The sequence below is a fragment of the Marmota marmota genome, unplaced genomic scaffold (genome assembly GCF_001458135.2).
Source record: "Marmota marmota marmota unplaced genomic scaffold, marMar, whole genome shotgun sequence".
NCBI classification, from domain to species: Eukaryota; Metazoa; Chordata; class Mammalia; order Rodentia; family Sciuridae; genus Marmota; species Marmota marmota.
The window spans coordinates 9720638-9743633 of record NW_025999913.1 but is presented as its reverse complement, the minus strand read 5'-3'; the positions used below and the strand labels follow the sequence as shown (position 1 = coordinate 9743633).

Genomic DNA, 22996 nt, shown 5'->3' with positions numbered 1-22996 from the left:
AGCCCTGTTTTGTATTTTATTTAGAGACAGGGTCTCACTGAGTGGCTTAGCACCTCTGCCTCCCAAGCCACTGGGATTATAGGTATGTGTCACTACATCTGGCCATATTTTTTTATGATATGTGCAGGTTGAATATCCTTTATCTCAAATTCTTGGGAACAAAAATATTTAGATTTCAGATTTTTTTCTTTTTATTTTAGAGTATTTACCTATATATAATGAGATATTCTGGGGATGGGATCCAAGTCCAAATATGAAATTTATCTGTTTTATATATAGCTTTATACACATAGCCTGAAGGGAGTTAATATAATATTTTCAGCCCACATATGTGGACTATAACCCATGACATTATTTCAGGTGTGGAATTTTACCCTTGTAGCATTGTGCTGATACTCAAAATGTTTTGGATTTGGGGCATTTTGAATATTCAAATTAGGAATGCTCAACTTGTAATATTTATATTCAGTGTGTCTTTTAACTTAAGTACAAACAGATCGTTTGTATTTTCTGGTAGAATCACACCGCATCATTGAATCTCAGTAATTTAACCAAATGCCCGTATCTTTTAGATGGTAATCAAGCAAGACTATAGATGTTCGTGTAGTTTTGTTTGTTTTAATGTATGTTTAGACTGAAAGACTTGAAATGAACTGAGTGACACCTCCCACTCTTGTTAGTCTAGAACTTAAATCTTTTAAATACATCAGTGAGGTATTACAGAGGTACTTGGTTTATTACCTTATTTTCAGCTAATATATTTGAACACTTGAAAATAGATTATTGTCTCTTTGGGTGCCACTGCCATTGCTCAAGTTGTGTTTGGAACCTGGTTGTGTTGAAATGACTGTCAGGGATGCATTCAAGAGCAACTCTTAAAACCTTGTAAACCATGCGGAAGTATTTATTTTTTAAAAAAGTATTCAAGAATATGCTTTCATATAAGTCCTTTTTATTTTTGTGGTGGTTGGTTGTTCATTTGTTTGGTTTTTTGGGTACTGGGGATAGAACTTAGGGGTGCTTTACTACTGAGTTACACGCATAGTCCTTTATTATGAGACCAGGCTTCTTTAAGTTGCTCAGGCCAGCCTTGAACTTGTGATCCTTCTGCCTCAGCCTCCCACATCACTGGGATCACAGGTGTGTTCCTGGCCAAAACGTTTTTTAAAAGACACAAGCATCATACTTTCCTCTTGTTTGCCTTTTCTAACAGAAAATCTCTCTTTTTCCTTCCACCTACAGTTATTTAAAGATAAATCTAGATGGAGATTCAGTGATAGGACCAGATCACACAGCATGGGGATTAAAAAAATCAAGTGTGATCACTTTGCCACCACTTTTCATATATTACTCCTAATGTAACTTGGAAGATATATCCAAGACCATTAAAAAAAAGTTGAATATAGCCAGGCATGGTGGCACATGCCTGTAACACCAGCGAGGATCGTGAGTTCAAAGCCAGCCTCAGCAAAAGTGAGGCACTAAGCAACTCAGTGAAACCCTGTCTCTAAATTAAATTCAAAAAAGGGGTGGGGATGTGGCTCAGTGGTTAAGTGTCCCTGAGTTTAAAAAAAAGAAAGAAAAAAGAAAAATCTGAAGGCAATGGCAACATCCCAGATTAAAATTTGTGTGCAACCCGTAAGGCCAGTGGTCTTAAGTGGGACAGCCTCTACCTGTACTCACATCAGTGAAACTGAGAAAAAGTAGTACTGCTGTTTTATATGTAGGCTTTAAAACTTTTGCCTTTCTCCCTTTGCTATTTTCTTCCTTCTTTTTATTTAGAAATTTAGCTTATCAGTATAATTTGTCTGTGAAAAACAACTTCTAATGCTACCTTTTCTTTCTTTCTTTCTTTCTTTTTTTTTTTTTTTTAGGTATTGCTTTCACTGACCTGCCGGTAAGTTGTAATTTTTTAAAAAACAGTTTTGTGTTTTCAGTTAAAGAAACTATAAGGAAACTAGAATGATGTGTGTTTAAAACACAGGCTTATGCTATTAAGTTTATATGGAATAGAGAGCCTTTCTGTAGTCACTCTGGGTGTGGACCTTCAGACATTAAGCCCCAAATTGCAGTGGATTTTGTTGCACAAAGGAAAATAAATCATAAATTTAAAAAAATGAATATACTTTTCATATTTTGTCTCAGGGATTGAACTCAGGACCTCATAATTGGTAAGCATGTGCTTTACCCCAAGCTACGCCTCCAGCCCTAAAATATGCTTTTTATTGTCATTGGGTTTCTTTGGACTCTTCAGTAAAGGAAGCTGGACAACACTTGCAGTTATTTATTTGTCCATGGTTTATGGAAGCCTGCCACATGTCACATCCTGTGCTTAGAATACCATCATTTGGAAAAATCGGTAGCAAATTTTCTTTGGAGTTTATAGTATTCAAGCTGGGGGAAGTTAGAGAATAAATAGTACATGAAAAAAGTGAATGATGACACATTTTTGAAGATTTTAAGTATGTGAAAGGAAAAACTAGAACACGGAGTGCCAAAGGCAGGACATGGAATTGTCCAAGCTGCTCACCTTTGCTCAAAGTGGCCTCAGTGCTGGGGTTGGCACCCAGACTTACACATGCTAGACAGGTCTCCACCACTGAGCTCCACTCCCAGTGTGAGCAGGGGTTGAGGGAGTGAGGGAGGGGGCCAAATGCATCTGCAGAGAGGAAAGTGAGGAAAAGGTGCCCAGGCCAGAAACATGCCTGGAGTGCTTGCAGAGGGGCAGGAAGTGTGGCGGAGAGGAGTGGGGAAGGCATAGGCATGCGTAAGAGAAAATGAGACAGGGCATCTGACCTTGTGGCCCTGAAAGACTGAGGTATTTTTCTCTGAGATGCGGAAGCACTGCAGAATTTTAGTTGTGATGATGTGACTTCATGTGTTAAAGGATCAATCTGATGCGGGGGTTGAAAAATTAACTACAGGAGATGGTAATGGCAGAACCTTGATGAGCCCGTGAGAGATATTCAATGAGGGATGATGGTGTCTGTCATTCTGTCTGTCTTATTTGCCATATATTAGACATGTCAGTTGTAATATACAAGTAGATGTTAGGGGAAAAACAATAAACTATGGCACACGCTTTCTTATCACTGAGTGTTAGGGATGTGGCTTTGTGGTAGAGTGCTGGGGATCCAACCTAAGGGCTTGTGCATGCTAGATGAGGTGTCCACCACTGAGCTACACCCCAATTCCTGTTTTTGTTTTTTAAGAAACAGGGTCTCCCCATGTTGCCAGGCTGCCCCCCAAACTCCTAGGCTTAAGAGATCATCTTGCCTTAGACTCCCAAGTCATTGGGACTACAGTTATATACAAGTGTGCCTGGCTAAGGTGGAGCAAATTTTGAGAGGAATGAACAGGAATTCTGCTTATCTGTGCTGACGATGAAAATGTGGTAGTCATTGGCATTTAAATGTTATTTAAAGTCATACATCTTGTTGAGATCAACAAGTGAGTGTGTGTAGGCACAGAAGAGAAGGGGACAGATGGCTGAATTCTGGGGTATTCTCCCTTTGGGGTCAATGGAGGAAGCCAGCAAGAGAAATTGAGAAGAAGCAATCTGTGAGGCAAGCAAGAAAACAAGAATTGATGCTGAAAGCCAAGTGAAGAAATATAAGTGAGAAGGAGTGATCAGTGGCACAGTTGTGAGTGACACATCATTACAAGGACGAGGATTCACGTTTGTGTTAGCAGAGGGTGGAGAAATCATGATTGGAAGGGATTTAAAATAGGAAGAGAGAAGTTAAACTGGATACCTTTGGAGGATGTTGGCTGTGATAGGAAGTAAAGAAAGCAGGGTGATGGAAATGGGGTCAGTAGAAACAAACTGTTTTTTTGTTTTTTTTTTTTAAAGAGAGAGTGGGAGAGGGAGAGAGAGAGAGAGAGAGAATTTTTTTAATATTTATTTTTTAGTTCTCGGCAGACACAACATCTTTGTTTGTATGTGGTGCTGAGGATCGAACCCGGGCCGCACGCATGCCAGGCGAGCGCGCTACCGCTTGAGCCACATCCCTAGCCCAAACTGTTATATTTTGTGGGATATTTTTTTCTTTTAAATAATGCTCTAGCAAGCAGAAGTATTGTTGTATATAGAAAGGAAAAGTGCTATTATGATCATTTTCTTGAGGAGGCAAGTGGATATATGGAGGGGATTGGCTTTTGAGTAGAGAATTTACAGTTGATAGGCAGGTGGTGGAGTGTGCAGTTGCAGACTCTAGTAAGTGGGTTGATGGGGTCCTTACCTGTTTGTTGCAGAGACCTTAGAAGACACTAAGATTCACTTGGTCGAAGTTGGTGGAAAGGCTTAGATGCTATTTTTTCTATCCTTTGTGGCACTAAGTATGTACAACTAACTTGATAGATAGACTGTGTTGTGGTTATCTTGTTCTTTGTTGGTGGATAGAGTAGTGATCGTTTGGAAAAGGCTTAGTTGGTTGTAAATATGTTGACTTTTTGTGCAGGCTTCTAATTATTTTGTGGCCTGCTTTTGAAGCACCAGTTATGTTTTGCCTTGTCTAGGGAGAACCATTGGTGATATGCAGCTTTGTTTTTGTAAAAGTAGGTAGTGTGGTTATTGTGGTTGTTGTAGATTTCTTCTGTTTCTAGAATTTTTTTCATTTTTAGGACTGTGAAATCTGGGACTTCTGCATGTTGCATTTCACCTTTCTACTTGAAGAAAAAAGGAAAAGTTAGTCTTCCCCTAAAAAGAATCACCAAGCAAGTGTTGGCATGCTCTCTGCCTGTGGTTTCTCTCTAACTAGTTGCAGCACTGAATTGTGTAAGATTATATTTGCAGAAAAACGAATTTACCTAGGCTATGTTGCACTGATCGTGGATCATAGTGTGTTTATACAGCTCTGAAAACCTTAGATCTTTTTGAAAATAGCTTTTCTTCCTTAGCTACCTCTCCAGCTTGAGAAATTTTCTTGACTACAAATTGATAAGTTCAATTTGAGATTAATTGTATATTCCTTTTATTATGGTAGCTATTCTCATTTAAAATGGTGCTGCTTTCTAGTTCTGGAGGCTGGCTTGAAATCTACTGTTCTACAAATAAATTATTTGCTTTTATTTTCATTAAGAAATATTTTAAATGTAATGGAATAAAACTCCTGTTAAATAGGAATTTTATTAATGTACACTTATTTTTCAAATAATTTCTAAATTTGAAAATATTGTTACTGTCTGTATTTCACATGAAATAACTTTTCAACCAAGTGAATCTTAGTGTCTTGTTACTAAAATCTCTGCAACAAAAAGTTAAGGACCACATCAAGCCACTACTAGAATCTGCAACTGCACACTCCACCACCTGCCTATCAACTGTAAATTTTCTACTCAAAAACCAATCCCCTCCACATACACACTTGTCTCCTCAAGAATATGAATGTAATAGTACTTTTCCTTCCTATATACAATAACACTTCTGCTTACTAGAGCATTATTTATCAGCAAATATTTTACTAAATATAACTTAAAAGTTATATTTTAAAAATCTGTTTTCATAAGAGTTAAACTATTATTTTGTCTATAATTTTTTATATTAGGAAAAAGGCCCATTGTTTTATGTGCATTATAATCTAGATTCTTACTACCACATAGATGAACCTGGAAAACATGCTACTGAAAAGACATCAGAACAAAAGACCACATACTGTGTAATTCTGTTCATACAGAAAGTTCAGAATAAGCAAATGCATAAAGTTAGATTGGCGGCTACCAGGGGGTTGGGAGGTGGGGTGATGGGGGCCGGTTGCTAATGGGCACAGCTTTTTCTTTTGAAGTGATAGAAATATAAAACCAGATAGTGATGATTGCGCAATTCTGTGAATTTACTAAAAACCCTGACTTGTATGACAAGTTCTATGGCCTTGATCCTTTTACCTAAATTCTTCACTTTTAAGGTTTAGTAAGTGGCCTAAAAATTATCCTTACTGGCTTAGGCCTATGGTTCATACTTTCTATCCCAGGTACTTGGGATGCTGAATGAAGCAAGAGGATCACTTGAGCCTAGGAATCCCTGTCAGCAAGGAAAGCCGTCCATAATCCCAGCCTCTTTATCTGTGGCCGATGTTTTAACTTGAATATATATCCTTCTAGACCTTTCTAAATAAGTATAAGACTGTATGCCTGTTACTTACATGTTTACAAGAAAGGTGGGGTCACAGTACACACACCATTATATAGCTTGCTTTCTTCCTTTAGTAATATGTATTGGGTATTTTTTTATTCTGGTCGTTTTGTCTGTTTCACAGTATTTTCTGTTTTGGATATACTACCACAGTTCTTCAATTCGGATTTTTTTTTTTTTTCATGTTTTAACATTTCTAAAATGGGAATGCATTTCAGAACCTATATCCCATCAGTTTAATTTGTAGTGTTATTTTCTAGGCATAAAATAATAGTATATCTTATTGGAATCTGAGATTGGATGAATGTGGTGTGTATGAGTATCATCTATATATCTATGAATCTTTTTTGAATTTTTTTTTAAAGAGAGAATTTCAATATTTATTTCAAAATTATTATACTATGTCAGTGTACTTTTTTTGAAACAATTATTATTATTTTCTTTAGTTTTTTTTTTTATACACAACAGTAGTGTATTTGACACATTATACACACATGCATTATAATGTATTCTAATTAGGATCCCATTCTTGTGGTTGAACATTATGTGGAGTTACCCTGCTCATGTATTCATATATGAACATAGGAAAGTTGTATCTCATTCATTCTACTGGTTTTCCTATTCCCGTTCCTTCTCCCTTCCCTTCATTCCCCTTTGTCTAATCCACTGAACCTCTGTCTCCCTCTCATTGTGTTAGCATCCGTATATCAGCGAACAGTCAAAGCCTTTGGCATTTTGGGATTGGCCTGTTTAGCATGATAGTCTTCAGATCCGTCCATTCACTGGCTAAAGTCATAAGGCATTGTTTTTCTATGGCTAATATTCCAAAAGGGTGCCGACTATGGGGGCAGGGCTTCACCCTTCCCTGAGCTGACCCAGGCACCAGCCCCATGCCACCTTCCCCTGGTCCTTGCCCACCAACTAGGCTGGAGTGAGAGGCGACCACCCGCTCTGTGGAGTCACAGGACACAGAGATGGGAAGCAGCTTGGCTAGGGTCACACAGTACACCAGCATGAGCCTCCTGCTTCTCAGCCTGTGACCTCGCTGCCACAGAACTTCCTGGCTTAGGCCCCAGGACAGCCGGAGTCTCAGCCAAGTCCACACAAGTGGGCCAGGTCGGGCTAGGAGGCTGCCGGGGCACCCGTCGTGCCAGAGCATCAGCAGACATACTTCCAGATGTGAGGTGCTGAAACCGCCTCCTCTCTGCCTGCTGTGCCCCACTCCTGACCTCTCTGCTCTCGCCCCGGCTCCCCCAGCAGAGCCCCCCGGGTGCCCAGAGGAAGACTCAGGCCAGGTTTGAGCCGCAGTCCTGCCCGCGCCCCACTCACCATCCACCACAAATTGGCTGTCATGTTGTAGCAGAACTGCCTGCCACTTGACCATGCTCTCCCCTGGCTTGCTGGCCACTGGGGGCCAGCACCTCCATGCTGGGTGGGCGGTGGGCGGCCCTGTCGCCTTATTCAGACAGAGTTGCAGGGTGTGCAGGCCTCCAGGCACCCAGGGTGGGCACTGCTTCCATGGTGCCTCACAGGAGGCTGGAGGAGAGAGCCGGGGCCCAGGAGGGGAGAGGCAGGTCAGGCGCTGGGCCCAGGCTGCTCCACCAAGTGGCCACCCACAGCTCCAGGAGGCAGTGCAGGTGGAGTGTGCATTAACATTTCTGTGTATGGTGGAGGGGGGCTCATTTTCTCAGCACACATTAACTTTATTGGATATTCTCAGTCTTTTGAACCTGATATACAAAAGAATCTGCATATTTGAATTTGCATTGTGAAAAGCTGAGGTTGTGTCTCTTTGTATGTTTATTGTCACTTTGTCTTTCTCCTGCAAGTTGTGTAGTTTTTGTTGTGATTTTTCAGAGCTCCAACTAGTCATCTTTGTCTTCAGTATTGACTAGAATTGCCTTTCACTTTACTGATGTCTTCATTGTCTTTGGCTTTCTATATTTTTGCTTTAAAAGTATCTTATAATTCTGTAATGGGGTTAATGGGAGGTATACTGTGTTAAAAGTATGGAGACATGAATTTTTTCCCTTTATGTAGTAAAATTAATAAACTCTTTGCTTTTGGATTGTACCTGTAAGCTGTCTAGGTCTTAGTTTTCTCATTGCTGAAATAAGATAGTACTAAGTATCTCACCTACTTTTGGCTCAGAAATCTTTGAATGTATTTCTAATGATTTTGAAGAATAAATGCATTCGAATGTTTTCCTTTATCATTCTTTTTCATAAAACAGTGGGACTTTATATTTTTTAACACAGTATTTGTTTTGTCTCTGGTTGTTGAGCAGTTGTTTTTAAACACACCCTCTTGGTTCTCTGCTTTGAAATTTTTTAAAATGTTGCATTCACACTCCGATTATCTCATTTTATATTGAAAAAGTAAAGCAAAGAAATAAAATACAGAGAATAGAGATGATGTAGGGTTTGAAGTTACTAGAATATAAATTGAGCTTGCATTTGGTGTCAGATAAAGCTGTGTTGTAATTCCATCTCTGCCACTTGTTAGCAGAATAACCATTATTTAACTCCAAGTCTCAATTTTCCTTTCTTAATAGTGGATTATTACAGTGGTTAGACTATGTGATTTCATAAACACTGCAGTCATACATTCTCCTTTCAGATGTAGCAGCTAATTGATGATAAAGCCAAAAAGATTCATGTAATTTGTGCATAGTTGAAGCTACCACCTTTACACTTGATTGTTTAGCCTTGGAATCTTGGCACATATCTGAATTTGTTTTTGAGTTTGAATATTCAGATATATTCTTTCCTCCCTTGAAAAGTGTACATTTGAATTTTCCTATAAAAAATTCCCCACTCTTTTGCTTATAGTTAAGTTCTTATCACCTTCCCTTTGTGAAGGGAGACCTCCCAAATGTATAGGCTAATAAAAGTAGTAAATTTAAAGTCGTTTATGACTGGCTGTGGTAGTACTTTTAAGGGAACTAGTTTAAATATGCAATTCCTAGGAATGTTTCTTATATAAAAGCTGAGATAAACCTCTAAGTAATGTGTATTTTAATCTCTGTAATTACTACATAACATAGTCTCTAAAGAACAAGAATGGCATCTTCATACAGACACATTGTCACATGGTATAATATAGCATGGTTCCTCAATAAATAAAGATTCATATTTTGTTGTATTTTCCTTGATGATTAGATTGCAGGAAGTGATATATTCTCATCTAATACATAATGTATTTTACATTTGTTTTTCTCTGCCAATATTTTGATTGGAACTTTTAAATATTCATGAATAAATTTGTGGTTCTGTTCTTTGAAAGAATTAAAAGAATGTTTTTAATATAAACTAGATAGAATTTTAATAAAATATATTGTTTTACAGCCAAATTTGTATCCTACTGTGGGGCTTCAGACACCAGGAGAAGTGGTTGATGCCAATTTTGGGCAACATCCTTTTGTGTTTGATATAGAAGACTACATGCGAGAATGGAGAACCAAAATACAGGCACAGATAGACCGGTTCCCTATTGGAGATCGAGAAGGAGAATGGCAGACCATGATACAGAAGTAAGAGGGAAGAGCTGGGAATTATGATTCATAAGATATTTGTTCTTTAGGTATTCATGAAAGCTTTTAAATCTATTAATTTAAACTCTGATTGTACTAATATATTATTGATTACATTTTGATGGCTCAAAAAGTGATTTTTATTTCACCTATTTTAACACAGTTAAAGATAATGTTGATTTAACTACATAACCAGAATGATGTTTCACTTTGGGTTAATTTGATGGAGGAAGTAAAGTGACAGAGGTCCCATAGGCTAGCCTATGGATTATTAATTTATTTGTTAACCATAATAACAAATCCTTAGTGACTTCTATGGGTTATATAATTCAACTTTGAATAATGTTGATGTAAAAGCTAAATTCAGAGGGATAATTAAGATTTCATAATTCAGCATCTTTGGTTTTTAGACATGAACTTCTGTTTGTTCACATTTACATGAAGAAAAGAATTCTTTGCTTTTTCTAACCATCAAAGTGTATTGGAAACCAGGTGTGGCTGGAGGCTCAGGCAGGAGCATTGTAAGGTTAAGGCCAGCCTCAGCAACTTAGCAAGACCCTGTCACAAAATAAAAGTAAAAGAGGGCTAGGGATGTAGCTCAGTGGTAGAATACCACTGGTTCAATCCCCATTAAAGTGCTCATGCGTATGTGCGCGCGCCACACACACACACACACACACACACACACACATATACACACACACATACACACACACTCTCTCTCACTGTATTGGAATACATATATGATATGTACATTTTGTTTCAGAATTTGGCTTAAGTTTTCCAGTGTTTGGTGTACTCTGTAAAAGTAATACCCACTATTTTTGGTTACTAGAATCCCTTTTGCTAAATATTTGTTATTTAGCATTTAGATTCATGGAAATTGTAATTGTTCCTATACCAAATAGAAAAATCTAACCAAAAGCCTCTATCTAAAGGAATTTTTAGAAAATAGTACTAAGTAATTTTAAAGCTTACTTGTATAAACTATTATTAAATATAGGTATAGTGAATGAAGGCCAAGGCGTAGTGACTATGGAGTTAGGATTCTCAAAAAGTGAATACATTAATCAGAACTCATTAGTAATAATGGTGGAGGATAACCAACAGCAGAGCACAAATAATTGTCAAATTACAACTATGTAGAAATGGAATTATACAAATATTTGCCAAAGGTTCCCAGCCTATTTATTATAGAAGTTAGCATAAAAATAAAATTCCTACAACAGTTAACTTTTAGACTTTACCTTTGCCAAAGAGCTAGAGATGACTCAGGTGCACTTGACCACTGAGCCATAGCCCCAGCCCTTTATATATATATGTATTATTTTTTTTAAACTTGGCTTTACATTTTTATTCTTCTGGAAAATAGAAAGAAATCAACACCCTAATGTGTGACACTGGTTGAATAAGTAATGCTTCAAACCACCTAAATAAGTTATTACAAAGGAGAAAACAGCTTTTAGGACTAGCAAGACTAGCAAGCACCCAGCATAGGGATTTACATGTATGAAGTGCTAAATTCATATTTGTTGAATTTAACTGATAGATTAAATTGATCTAGTTGTTTTATATTTTATTTAGAGACAGGGTCTCACTGAGTTGCTTAGCGCCCTGCTTTTGCTGAGGCTGGCTTTGAACTCATGATCCTCCTGTCTCAGTCTCCCCAGACACTGTGATTACAGGTGTGCGCCACTGTGCCCGGCTGTTTGTTTGTTTTTGTACTGGGAATTTAATCCAGAGGCGCTTTACCACTGAGCTATATCCCCAGCCATTTTGAGACAGGCTCTTGCTAAGTTGCTGAGGCTGGCCTTGAGCGTGGGATTCTCCTGCCTCATTTTCCCAAGTAGCTGGTGTGTGCCCCATGCCCAGCTGAGTGTCATTAGTATTAAATGGTAGCCCTTAAAGATTGAAATAGTAGAAAATGAAAAGTTACATAACCTTTTTATTTATTACTTATTTATTTACTCATTCATTCATTGATTCATTTATGCATGCAGAGGATTGAAACCAAGGGTACTTAACCACTGAGCCACATCCTCAGACCTTTTGAATATTGTATTTAGAGACAGGTCTCACTAAGTTGCTTGGGGCCTCGATAAGTTGCTGAGGCTGGCTTTGAACTTGTGAACCTCCTGCCTCGGCCTCCCAGCCTGCTGGGATTAGAGGCATGCACCACCACACCTGGCATAACCATTAAATTTAAAAGCCATCTTCATCAAATAATCTAGGCCAAGAAAATAACAAACCTTCAAATACCATCAGTCTGACAAAATTCATTCTAATTGTGTCCTTTTGGGTTGCTTTTAGAATTCTTAAATTTAAAACTCTAATAAAATTCTTTGGGGTTTTTTTTGGGGGGGGAGGAGGCAGTGCTTGGGACACATGATGATGAGTCTGAAAGCAAGCTTCTGTCCTAGAGCTATTATCATGTGTGTTACGGAACCTGAACACTAGTGTCTTTGTCCAGCACAGTTGAAAGGACAGCCAGCCCTGAGGCAGAATCCCATAGTCACCATGATCTGGAGCCAGGATGGATTGCAACATTATTCCTCTAAAAGTGGTTGCCACTGAGTATCATGCAGGATAGTAGTAGAGGAAACATTATGTGCCTTAAGTCAGTTGCCCTTCCCCAAATTATTATTATATTCATGAAATTGATACCATGAACTCTCAAGAAATCCATTCTAAAAGATTGCATTTTCATTACATTAATCTGAATAACTGAATTAAAGTAAGATGAAAATTTATTCTTAGAAATCTGTCCCCTATCCCTGCTTTTCCGTATTCCAGTGCCCCCCACCAGTTCTCTAACTGGCCCTTAGTAGTTTTCAGGACATACCAGGTTTACCAGTTAAATATGTGGAGATACCACAGTTTGGATTACTGTTGTTGGATTACCAGTGTTTCTAACTACATTTTGTGGGGAGATGTAAGTACATATTTTGACCACTTGGTGGCTTTTAAAATAAACTTTTAAAAAATGAACTTATTATCTTACTAGTATGTCATTTCTCAAGTCATACTTGAGTAATTGATTTCCTGTGTAAAACCATAGTAATTTATACAGATGAGAAGACTGATTTCTCATTGATTAGTAGTACCTTCATAGACTTTCTTCTGGGCTCTCTTTTTCTTGATTTGCCTTAGCATGTCTTCTGTTTGCACCTGTGATCCAGTCTCATTTCACTGGTGAATAAAGACATAGTTGAACTTCAGAACAACAGTTAATCTGTTATTTGCTATTGAGAGTAGTCTCAATATATTGTTTACTGTGATCTTTTTTGGAAATATGCATGACTAGAGTACGATGATGTTTTTTTCAACTGACCTTCAAGTTGAGGTTCTCAAAGCCTTAACTCTTTCAAGGAAAGAGATTCATTTTGTAACACCAGTGTAGATGTTGTTGATATAAATTGTAGTATGAAAGATGTATTTTACTAAAAGATGTATGTTTCTTCTTTTTAAAGAATGGTTTCATCTTATTTAGTCCACCATGGGTACTGTGCCACAGCAGAGGCCTTTGCCAGATCTACAGACCAGACGGTTCTAGAAGAATTAGCTTCCATTAAGAATAGACAAAGTAAGGACACTGTCTGTGGTGCATGGCTAACACTTGTTTTCAGATTATAAGCTTGGTTTTTAGAAATTTATGTTTTTGTAGTTAAGAATTTTTCAAATATAATTTGACATGGATGCCTCTATAATTAGTTTTCTTGGACAGTTTTGAAAATTGGCTTTAAAAATTCACATAGGGCTATTTCAGAGTTCTCAACATATAAGGAGATAATTTTGGAGAAATTTTTCTTAATAAATGTCTATAATTTTGAAAAAAAATTCTTTAAGTTTTCAGGAAATACATTTAATAAAAAGCCTTTTTAAAAAATACTTAAAGTAGGCCTGATGAAACAGGTGAAAGAAATTAAAATATTCTTAAATTTAAATTGCTATCTAATTTTAAGATACAATTGATCACAAGTATTTATTGCTTAGGTCCTAGTACTGGCCAGGTCTACAGGGCCTATTTTAAGCAGGAGGGGAGGTCAGCCTGATAACTAGCCCACACTTAACCATTCTAAAGCCAGTGCTGTCTTTCATCATGGTGGGCATGACTTGATGGGCAAGATCATGGTGGGTGAAAGCAATCTTTTTATGGATTGTTTTGTATGGGTCACAGTGTTATAATAGTACTGATGACATTGTGTTGTAGCAAATTGTTACACTTGTCTTTCTCACTACTTTAATAAAGCTGTCAGAGATGATCACTTACTCATTTTGTATCCTCAAGCCTAATTTAAAAGTGAATGTTCAGTGATTGTCTGTTAAATTCACATCTTTTCAAAGCCTTATATTCCTTTAAATCCCATAAGGTCCCATAAGACATTTTAAATACAATTTTTTAAAAAATGTAGTCTTCAAAATTTTTCTGTTTGAAACTTCAGTATTATTTAATAGGTATTTTTCTTCTATGCTAGTTTATCAATTTGAAAAATAGTTTTAAAGGTACTTGTTTTTTTTTTTTTTTAATTTTCTTTTTTTTTAACCTTTATTTTATTTGTTTTATTTTTATGTGGTGCTGGAGATCAAACCCAGGGCCTCACACATGCCAGGCGAGCGCTCTACCACTGAGCCACAAACCCGGCCCTGTTTTTTGATTTTTTAAAAAACATGTTTGAAAATTTTCTTTGTATTGCTTTTATGGAAACTGATTTTAAAAACAAAATTGAAATTAAAGTTTGTTTGTTTTCTCTTTACCTGAGGATCCACTAAGCTTATGTTTTTACTCTTACAGAACTTACAGTTTTGCTTTCTTTTTCTGAATAGGAATTCAGAAATTGGTGTTAGCAGGAAGAATGGGAGAAGCCATTGAAACAACACAACAGTTATACCCAAGTTTACTTGAAAGAAATCCCAATCTCCTTTTCACATTAAAGTGAGTTTTTAAAATAAGCTTGTTATTTATGTTTATATATATATATATATTATATTACACATAATATATATTACACATATTTGATATATATGTTATTGTAATGAAAACCATTGTCATGCTAGCAGAGTTTAATTTTTATTTTGCCTTCTTTAAAATATTTGTTGTATAGTAGTTAACAAGTTATGAACACTTTTGGGGGCTTGGGGTGCAGCTCAGTAGTAGAACCCTTGCTGAACTTGTTGTGCGGGTCCCTGGATTTAATCCCTGGCATTCCCACCTCTGCCCACACTTTTGTGTTAAGGACTCTAAGCAGATGGCATTTTTCCTGTGTTTGCTCTTTTATCTGTCTTGTATTACAAATGTGAAAATTTTGTTTAGAAGATGGGTGTCTTATTTTTTCTTCCTGAAAAGTATCTTATAGTAACTCTCCTGGGCATTTTTAAAAATATAAGATTTACTACTTTTACTGATTTTAAAGAATACAGTTCTGTACTTTTAAGTACACTTAAATTTTTGTGCAGTTGTCCCCTACCCCAATCTCTAAAGCTTTTTCATCTTTCTAGATTGAATCTTCGCTCATTAAATGTTAACTTCTCCCATCCTTCCCTCCCCATTTAGGTCCTTCATATAGCATTTGTCTTTTTGACTGGCTTAGTCACTTAGTGTTATGTCCTCGGTTTTTTTTTTTTTTTTTTTTTTTAATGTTGTTCAGTTGTCAGTGGATCTTTATTTTATTTATTTATATGCGGTGCTGAGAACCAAACCCAGTGCCTCACACATGCTAGGCAAGTGCTGTACCATTGAGCTACAACCCCAACCCCTGTCCTCAAGGAATTCATCCAAATTTCCTTCCTTTTAAAAGCTGAATAATATTCCATTATATGGATATACCCCTTATTATCCATTTGTCTGTTGACTTACACTTGAATTGCTTCCATCTCTCGACTATTATGAATAACTCTGTTGTGAACATAGGTGTATAAATGTCTTGCTTTTACTTCTTTTTGGTATATACCTGGAAATGGAATTCTGGGTCATCTGGTATTTCTGTGTTTGACACTTTGAAAAACTTCTATATTGTTTTCCTCCCTAGGTGCATCTTTATATTCCCACCAGAAATGCACAAGGTTTTAAATTTCTTTACATCCCCACCAACAATTTTTTGTGTGTGTTTTTTGAATACTAACCACCATAATTTTGAGGTTTTGTTGGTTTTATGAATATTTGTTATTTTAAAAAGTCAGAAGTTACTGAACTTAAGATTTCAAGTCTTTAAGCCACAGAAATCCTTTGTATGTCAGGTGAGAGTTATTTTGTTTTAAAGTTTAAGTGAGGCTCATTTGGTTAAGAGATTAGGAATGAGACTGAGGGTGAGGAAAGTTGGGGAAAAGGCTATTTATGAAAAGGTTATTTATGAATCTGATGCACATAAAGCCATGCCCGAAGGCACTGATTGATTTCCTTCCAAGTACAAATGTTGTTAAAATCATTCTTAGGTTTAGCAGTGGTATCTGTTTTATTTATTATAGCTGCAGATAGACTTTCATTTTCTTAGTTAATCGTTATTAAAGTGGGTAGTGTTATTGTAATGTCTTTTGTGCTGTACTGTGATTTTTGTGGAAAGACCAAACTTACTGATAAATAGAAGCTTTTAAATTATTTTCAGAAATTACTATTACATAAACAGAATGCTATTTGAAGATTCTTGTCTAAATTTTTCTTCTTTCTTTTAGAGTGCGTCAATTTATAGAAATGGTGAATGGTACAGATAGCGAAGTGCGATGTTTGGGAGGCCGAAGTCCAAAATCTCAAGACAGTTACCCTGTTAGTCCTCGACCTTTTAGTAGTCCAAGCATGAGCCCCAGCCATGGAATGAATATCCACAATTTAGCATCAGGCAAAGGAAGTACTGCACATTTTTCTGGTGAGATTCAACATTGAAACTTTCACCCATTTTTTAATAAAATTGAGCCCCCTAAAAATTCTGTAAAAATTTGGAGGTAGATAATATGTAGTTATATATACTTGATCTCCAGGCATTCTGAAAATTGTAGATTCAGATTTGTGTGTTATCCAGTACCAAAAAGTAACAGAAAGAATAGGTGTTTCTGAGAGTAGCTTATTAGTAGGTCTTCATAAACAAATGCCAGCATTCCACATGAGTTGCCACTAAAATCCAACCCTTAAGTAATGAGACGGTAACTGTGTGTTTTAATAAAGTATGGCTTTAAAGGTGATGTGGCTGTAATATCTCATGCCAGAGCTTGTCAAAGCTAGGTTGGCATCTTTCCCTCAGTTTTCCCCAGCCACTGTCGTCAGGTCTGTGTCTGCCCAGGCCATATTCTCCTCTTCCCCTTTCAGCTTGCCAGTCTTCACTCTGTCGTTTTTGGTGTTCTCTTCATTGAAATTCTCTTGTACCTTGGCTTTCGTGACATCTACAGGTTTATGAGTGACCCTTATCATTCTTCTCTTTATCTCTTTAATTCTGTATTTCCCAGCACATTACCTTCCCACTGTACATTTAACTTGTAAAACAAATCAGGTAGTGGTGTTTTTTTTCATACTGTAGAACCTTTGGATTTTCATACTGTAGCACCTTTGGTTTCGCAATCAGTATGTACTGTTTTTGCATTAATACCTCTCCGTTTGTTGACCTCATCCTGCACAGTGAGAATGATTCCTGTGTCTGTATCCTCAGCCACTACACCTTTTAAATATTACACAGTCACTTTAGACTTGGACAAACTCTGAGCCATGATGTACTCATGTCAAGCGGGGATGATGGGAATATGCCACATAACAATATTTTTGTCACTGACGAGCAGCCATATATATAATAGTGGTCCCATGAGATTTCAGTGGAGCAGAAAAATTCCCATTGCATGGTATTTTTACTGTGTCTTTTCTGTCTAGATACACCATTTTATCATTGTGTAACAATGTCCTACAGTAATAAGTACAGCAAAATACTATCCAGGTTCTTGGAGTAGGAGCAGTGTACTGTATCATTCGGCCTTATGTGTATAATAGGTTTATGGAAGTACAATTCGATGTCAGCATGAGGACAACATTGCCCAACAGCACATTACTCTCAGTGTATTCCTATTGTTAAGCAGTGCATGATTGTAGTGCCCTCGTGGGGATTAAGTAAGATCCATAAACAAGAAATGTTAGAGGAGATAATAATTATAGCATACAATGAAATGCTTTCAGTACCCTCAAAGAAGCTATTTACTATTTAAATAGTCCGTTGACTTTCCTGTATCTGAAAAGTCTTAATATAAAATCAAATATGGGGACATTACTTGCAGCCTAATTAATGTTGTTTTTTTGTTGTTTCTATTTCCATATGGTACCTTTTTTCCCCCCTGTACCCTCCAGGTTTTGAAAGTTGTAGTAATGGTGTAATATCAAATAAAGCACATCAATCATATTGCCATAGTAAACACCAGTCATCCAATCTGAATGTACCAGAATTGAACAGTATAAATATGTCAAGGTCACAACAAGTTAACAACTTCACCAGGTAGGTAGCTTTTGCATTAGTATAAAAGACCAAGTTATAGATGTCATCATTGTTAATAATTTTGAAAGAATCTATATGACTCGTTTAGGGTCTGAGAGTTCTCAGGTCCCCACAAAGTAGAAAGTAGGGAGCCATTTCCTCAAAGTATTTCAGTTTCCTAAATGCATGTGGGCTTTTTACTTTAGTTCCTTTTTCTCCTACCTTCTTTTCCTCTGGTGAGATGATGATGACAGATGGAAGGACATACGGAAGATTCTGTGGATCTTTTTTCCTGCCAATCTCTTCAGATCACCATGAAAATTCCATTTGTTGTTTTCAAATTAAGGCATGAATAGGATATTTAACCTCTAATGTTAACATAAGATAAATTTACACCTTGATTTTTCTGTGAGAGTTTTCTTGGTAAAATGTTTAGTTTGAAAGTCTTTAAGGAGCTTGCACATGACTGGTAGCCAGTAGCTTGACAAAAATACTGAAGACCTTTTAGGTATCAAACAGTCTTTTAGGTATCAAACTGACTTTGAGGAGCTTTGAGAGAAGATAACATCTCTTATCAATGTACTGTGAACCTTGACGTACTCAGGTTTGATATTCATGGATCCTAAAAGTCCATGAAATGTAATCACTTAAATTGAATATGAATGTTCAGGAGCAAATTCTTGTGCATTTATCCTATCTAATTATCAACATCTGAAGCAGTTTGATATTGATATGGCCTTATAACTTTAACTAGTTAGTCACAGTGCATTTATTGGGAATGTTTATCAGTACAACATTTTTTTATTGAAGGATAGAACCTAATTTTTAGTGTGGAATCATATAGGAAATATGATTCACCAGAAAGAAATCTGTGTTTTAAAAAATAAGTTTTTGAAAATTTGAAGATTTAATCAAAATTTCTGGGTTATCTAACACAGTGACAAAAACTTATGAAAGTAATGGTGTTGTGCAATAAGGTTATAATAGAGGACCACAAAAGTGGCAGGATAAAAATGCCTGCCTTTTGCTGAGGAGGTTGGGATGATCTTTCACAGTAGCTAATAACATATTGGAAAATAATAACTAAGATATTATAGTAGCCACGTGTGTTGGCACACGCCTGTAATCCCAGCGGCTTGGGAGGCAGAGGCAGGAGGATCACAAGTTCAAAGGCAGCCTCAGCAAAAGTGAGACACTAAGCAACTCAGTAAGACCCTTCTCTAAATAAAATACAAAATAGGGCTGGGGATGTGGCTCAGTGGTTGAGTGCCCCTGAGTTCAATCCCCAGTACCCTGCCCCCTCAAATATATGTAAAGAAATCATGAATGGAAATTTTTAAATGTTAAGCCTTTAATGCTTTATAATTGGCATTTTATTGTTAATAGAGGTTAAGCCTTTGGTGGTAAAGTTGTGGTCAGTTTGTGGTTTTTCTCTTAAATACTCTCCTCATAGCTGGAAGTTGCTAAATAGACCTGTTATTACCTGAGTTCAGCTTAAAGGAAGGGTGATGACATAGCATCCCTTCTTTCTGTGTGTGAGAGAGAAGGGAAAGCCAGTAAATGTTTGAACTGCGTTAAACAAAAAGTCATTCGGTAACGTTTTCCTTTATTAATATTGTTAAATAGACAAAGGTGGTAGTAACTGTTTAAACCATTTTACAGATGTAAAGGTCAATGATTAGGAGGCAGTAAGTTGCTGAGCTGATACTGCTTCCTAGCAAACTGTGCTTTCCCCCCATGGCTCCCACCATCTGAAATGGTCTTCCCCTTGCCCTCCTCCCCTCCGTTATAACTTCTGTTCAGTCTGCAAAACTCAACTTCATATGTCACTGTTCTAGGATCATCCTCCCAGCCCCCATGCTGTGATGGACTTTGATGACAGTTCTGATCATGGTCACTGGACTAGACTGACTTCATTAGCTTTGCATAGGCCATTTGCTATTGTAGGACAGAGGGTGTTACATAATGTTCCTCGTACCTGATTAGCAACTTGCCTCAGAGGCTCTTAAATGTGTGTAAATGAATGAGTGCCTCTCAAATGTTAAATTGAAAACCCAAGTGAATAAAAAAATTAGTATGTTATTATTTTTGAAGTTTTATTTCTCTAAGTTTGTGAAGATAATAAACATTTCTGACTGAATAAGTCTGGTGCGGAGTCCTAGGACCATTGTCCCCGTCTCCCAAAATCTCTCTTACCTTACAGACTTCACAAACAGGAGCACCCACACCCACACATGCATGTGCTCACTTGTGTGGGGGGGGGTGCGCTCGCTCTCGCTCTCGCTCTCTCTCTCTCTCTCACTCTCACTCACACACACACAGGTGAATGTGCTACCTGCATTAACTAGTGATTACATTTGTTTTATTATTTAAATGAATTTATAATTGCTTTTATTATGGTAAAAGTCATTATTTTTTATTTAAGTATTTCCCTAAATTTTCATCAAATATTTACCTCTGGGTTATGAAACTATTTACCTAGATCTTCATAGGAGGAATCTTAAAAGATTGGACATAGAGTTTTGCTTGTGAGAGCGTGGGAGTTGTAGTTATTTCATTTAGTGTGGAATGAATGAAAATCAGAAACTGCCCAGAAACCATCCGACAGCAGTTGGAGATTTGTTGAGCTCCCAGCTGTTGCAAGGTGGAATCAGGTTTTCGAGTTTAAGATCAGTCTAGGCAACACAGTGAGACCCTGTCTCAAAAATAAAAAGTGGAAATGGAGACTCAGCAGTAGGTTAGAACTCTTGGCCACTAATCTAGTCTCTGGGGGGTGGGGGTGAAGCTGAAAAGGTGGGAGCAGATGAAACTTGAGTTTTAAAAATTTGTTTTATTTTTAGTGCATTATAGTTGTACATGGTAGTGGGGTTCATTTTGACATTAATAAATGTATATAACAGTTTTCTGAAACCTTCATTTTGGGCAGTATTATTTACCTTTGAGAATTGTTGAGTAGTACTGACAAAGGCTCTAGAACCTGCAGCAGTCTAGAAGCAGAGTGAAGTGAGGGCAGAAGAAGGCTGTGGCCCGGGAGTCGGTGCAGTTGTTGGAGAGTGAGGTTTGTCCTTTACATGCTGGAAATGAGTGCAGGGAGCAGGGGGGAGGGATGGCTGGGGGGATTCTGGGGCAGGAGTTGAACAGGGAAGTGCAGACCTGAGTTTGAAAAATAGAATCATCGCCCTGCAGTACGACTTCTCCATATTGTTGTAAAGTCACAAAATCACTTCACTTTTGCACATCTGCCTTTTTTCCCTCTCTTGTCCTCACGGGTTTGAGTTTGTTAAAAGTCAGCTAGGTGTTTGGCTCTGAATCCATTCAGGATTTAACCAAAAACCTTCTTTCCAGATTGCTGTTGCCTTTTAAAGTTAGTCTATACTAGGCCATGCACTTGAGTGGTGACTGATTTTAAACAAAGCTGCAAATATGATATTTCTAAACTTAGGTTTGTTTTTTCATTTTCAGTAATGATGTAGACATGGAAACAGATCACTACTCCAATGGAGTTGGAGAAACCTCATCCAATGGCTTCCTAAATGGTACCTCAAAACATGACCACGAAATGGAAGATTGTGACACGGAAATGGGTCTGCAGTGATATTTCTTACATTTTTAATAAAAATGATGGCTACAAGGTTATGTTTTTACTTGTACTGATTCACAGCTGATGAGCATAAACCAAATTTAAAGAATGAATAACTTAAGCTTTTTCAGAGTGGCTTGTTAAGAGAGTAGAGATACTTTTAGTTTCTTCTGAAATCCAGACAGTTCTCTTTGCCCAGTTTGACTTGAGTGCTGTCATTAATGCAGGAGAACTAGCTTACAGAACTTTGAGCCGTTAGGATGTTTAAAGTTGAAGATCTAAAAACTTTTAGTACTTATTTCAATGAAGTCAATATGGCCAAATGAATCAGGAATGATGTATAAATTTTAATTAAATAGTTTCTTAAATTCATTTAATATAAACGTGACTATATACAGTACTGTGCTAGGCACATAGAAGGTGCTTACGTAGGACCTCTCCCACTATTTTTTTAAAAAATGTGGCTCAAAGATATATTTGTATGCATAATTTATTTTGTTGATAATTTATGTAGTGAGTTGTATCCTAAAGTCAAGTCACCAGCAAACTTTCTCATCAAATACACAGTGAAAATTATTAGATCTTATAAATTATTTGTTGGAATTTCATAGCAATATTAGATTTCTTAGCTTTCAAGATTAAAAGGTGTACATTCCAATTGTTAAAAAGGCAGTCTAGGGCTGGGGTTGTGGCTTAGCAGTAGAGTGCTCACCTAGCATGTGCCAGACCCTGGGTTTGATCCTCAGCACCACATAAAAATAAATAAAATAAAGGTATTATGTCCAATTAAAACTAAAAAATAAATATTAAAAAAAAAAAAGGCAGCCTAGTTTTGCTCTTACATATCAGGAACCTCAACCTCCAAAGAGTATTTTAAACATAGTGATGAAGATCAAGATTACCTGGATTTGATTTCTGTAGTCACCACATACTACCTGTTTGACCTTGCACAAAGTGCCTAACTGGTCTGTGCCTCAAGTTTCTTCATCTGTAAAATGGGTAAAATAATAACTATCTTATAGGCCCTGGGAAGAGTAAATGAGTTATTCATTTACTGAAAGCTAAAAATACAAAGTACTTACTAAAAGTTAGCCATTATCATCATCTTCATCATATTAATGACAGTTATTAATGACTTACAGTTATATTATAATAATATAATAATATGATTATGATATTGATAATTGTTAAGATATGTAAAAATATTTTCTAAAAATAGTATTTTTCTAATAGTGTAATTCATCCTTTTACTGATTAGTAAAATATGGTATCTTCTGTGGTTTTGGAGGGGGAACAGAGGATTGAATGCGGGGGGG

At 36.9% G+C, this 22996-nt stretch overlaps 1 protein-coding gene across 5 annotated transcripts in view; it reads left to right on the top strand.

Annotated features, from left to right (window-relative positions):
- Ranbp9 (RAN binding protein 9) overlaps positions 1-22996 on the top strand; it is a 107349-nt gene that overhangs the window by 75892 nt on the left and 8461 nt on the right. For all 5 annotated transcript variants that reach the window (XM_048799817.1, XM_048799818.1, XM_015494027.2 and 2 more), the window contains 7 exons: positions 1875-1897; positions 9478-9662; positions 13133-13245; positions 14487-14595; positions 16329-16519; positions 17977-18121; positions 21563-21684. In XM_048799817.1, coding sequence (XP_048655774.1) covers positions 1875-1897; positions 9478-9662; positions 13133-13245; positions 14487-14595; positions 16329-16519; positions 17977-18121; positions 21563-21684 — 888 coding nt within the window. The remainder of the gene's footprint in view (positions 1-1874; positions 1898-9477; positions 9663-13132; positions 13246-14486; positions 14596-16328; positions 16520-17976; positions 18122-21562; positions 21685-22996) is intronic.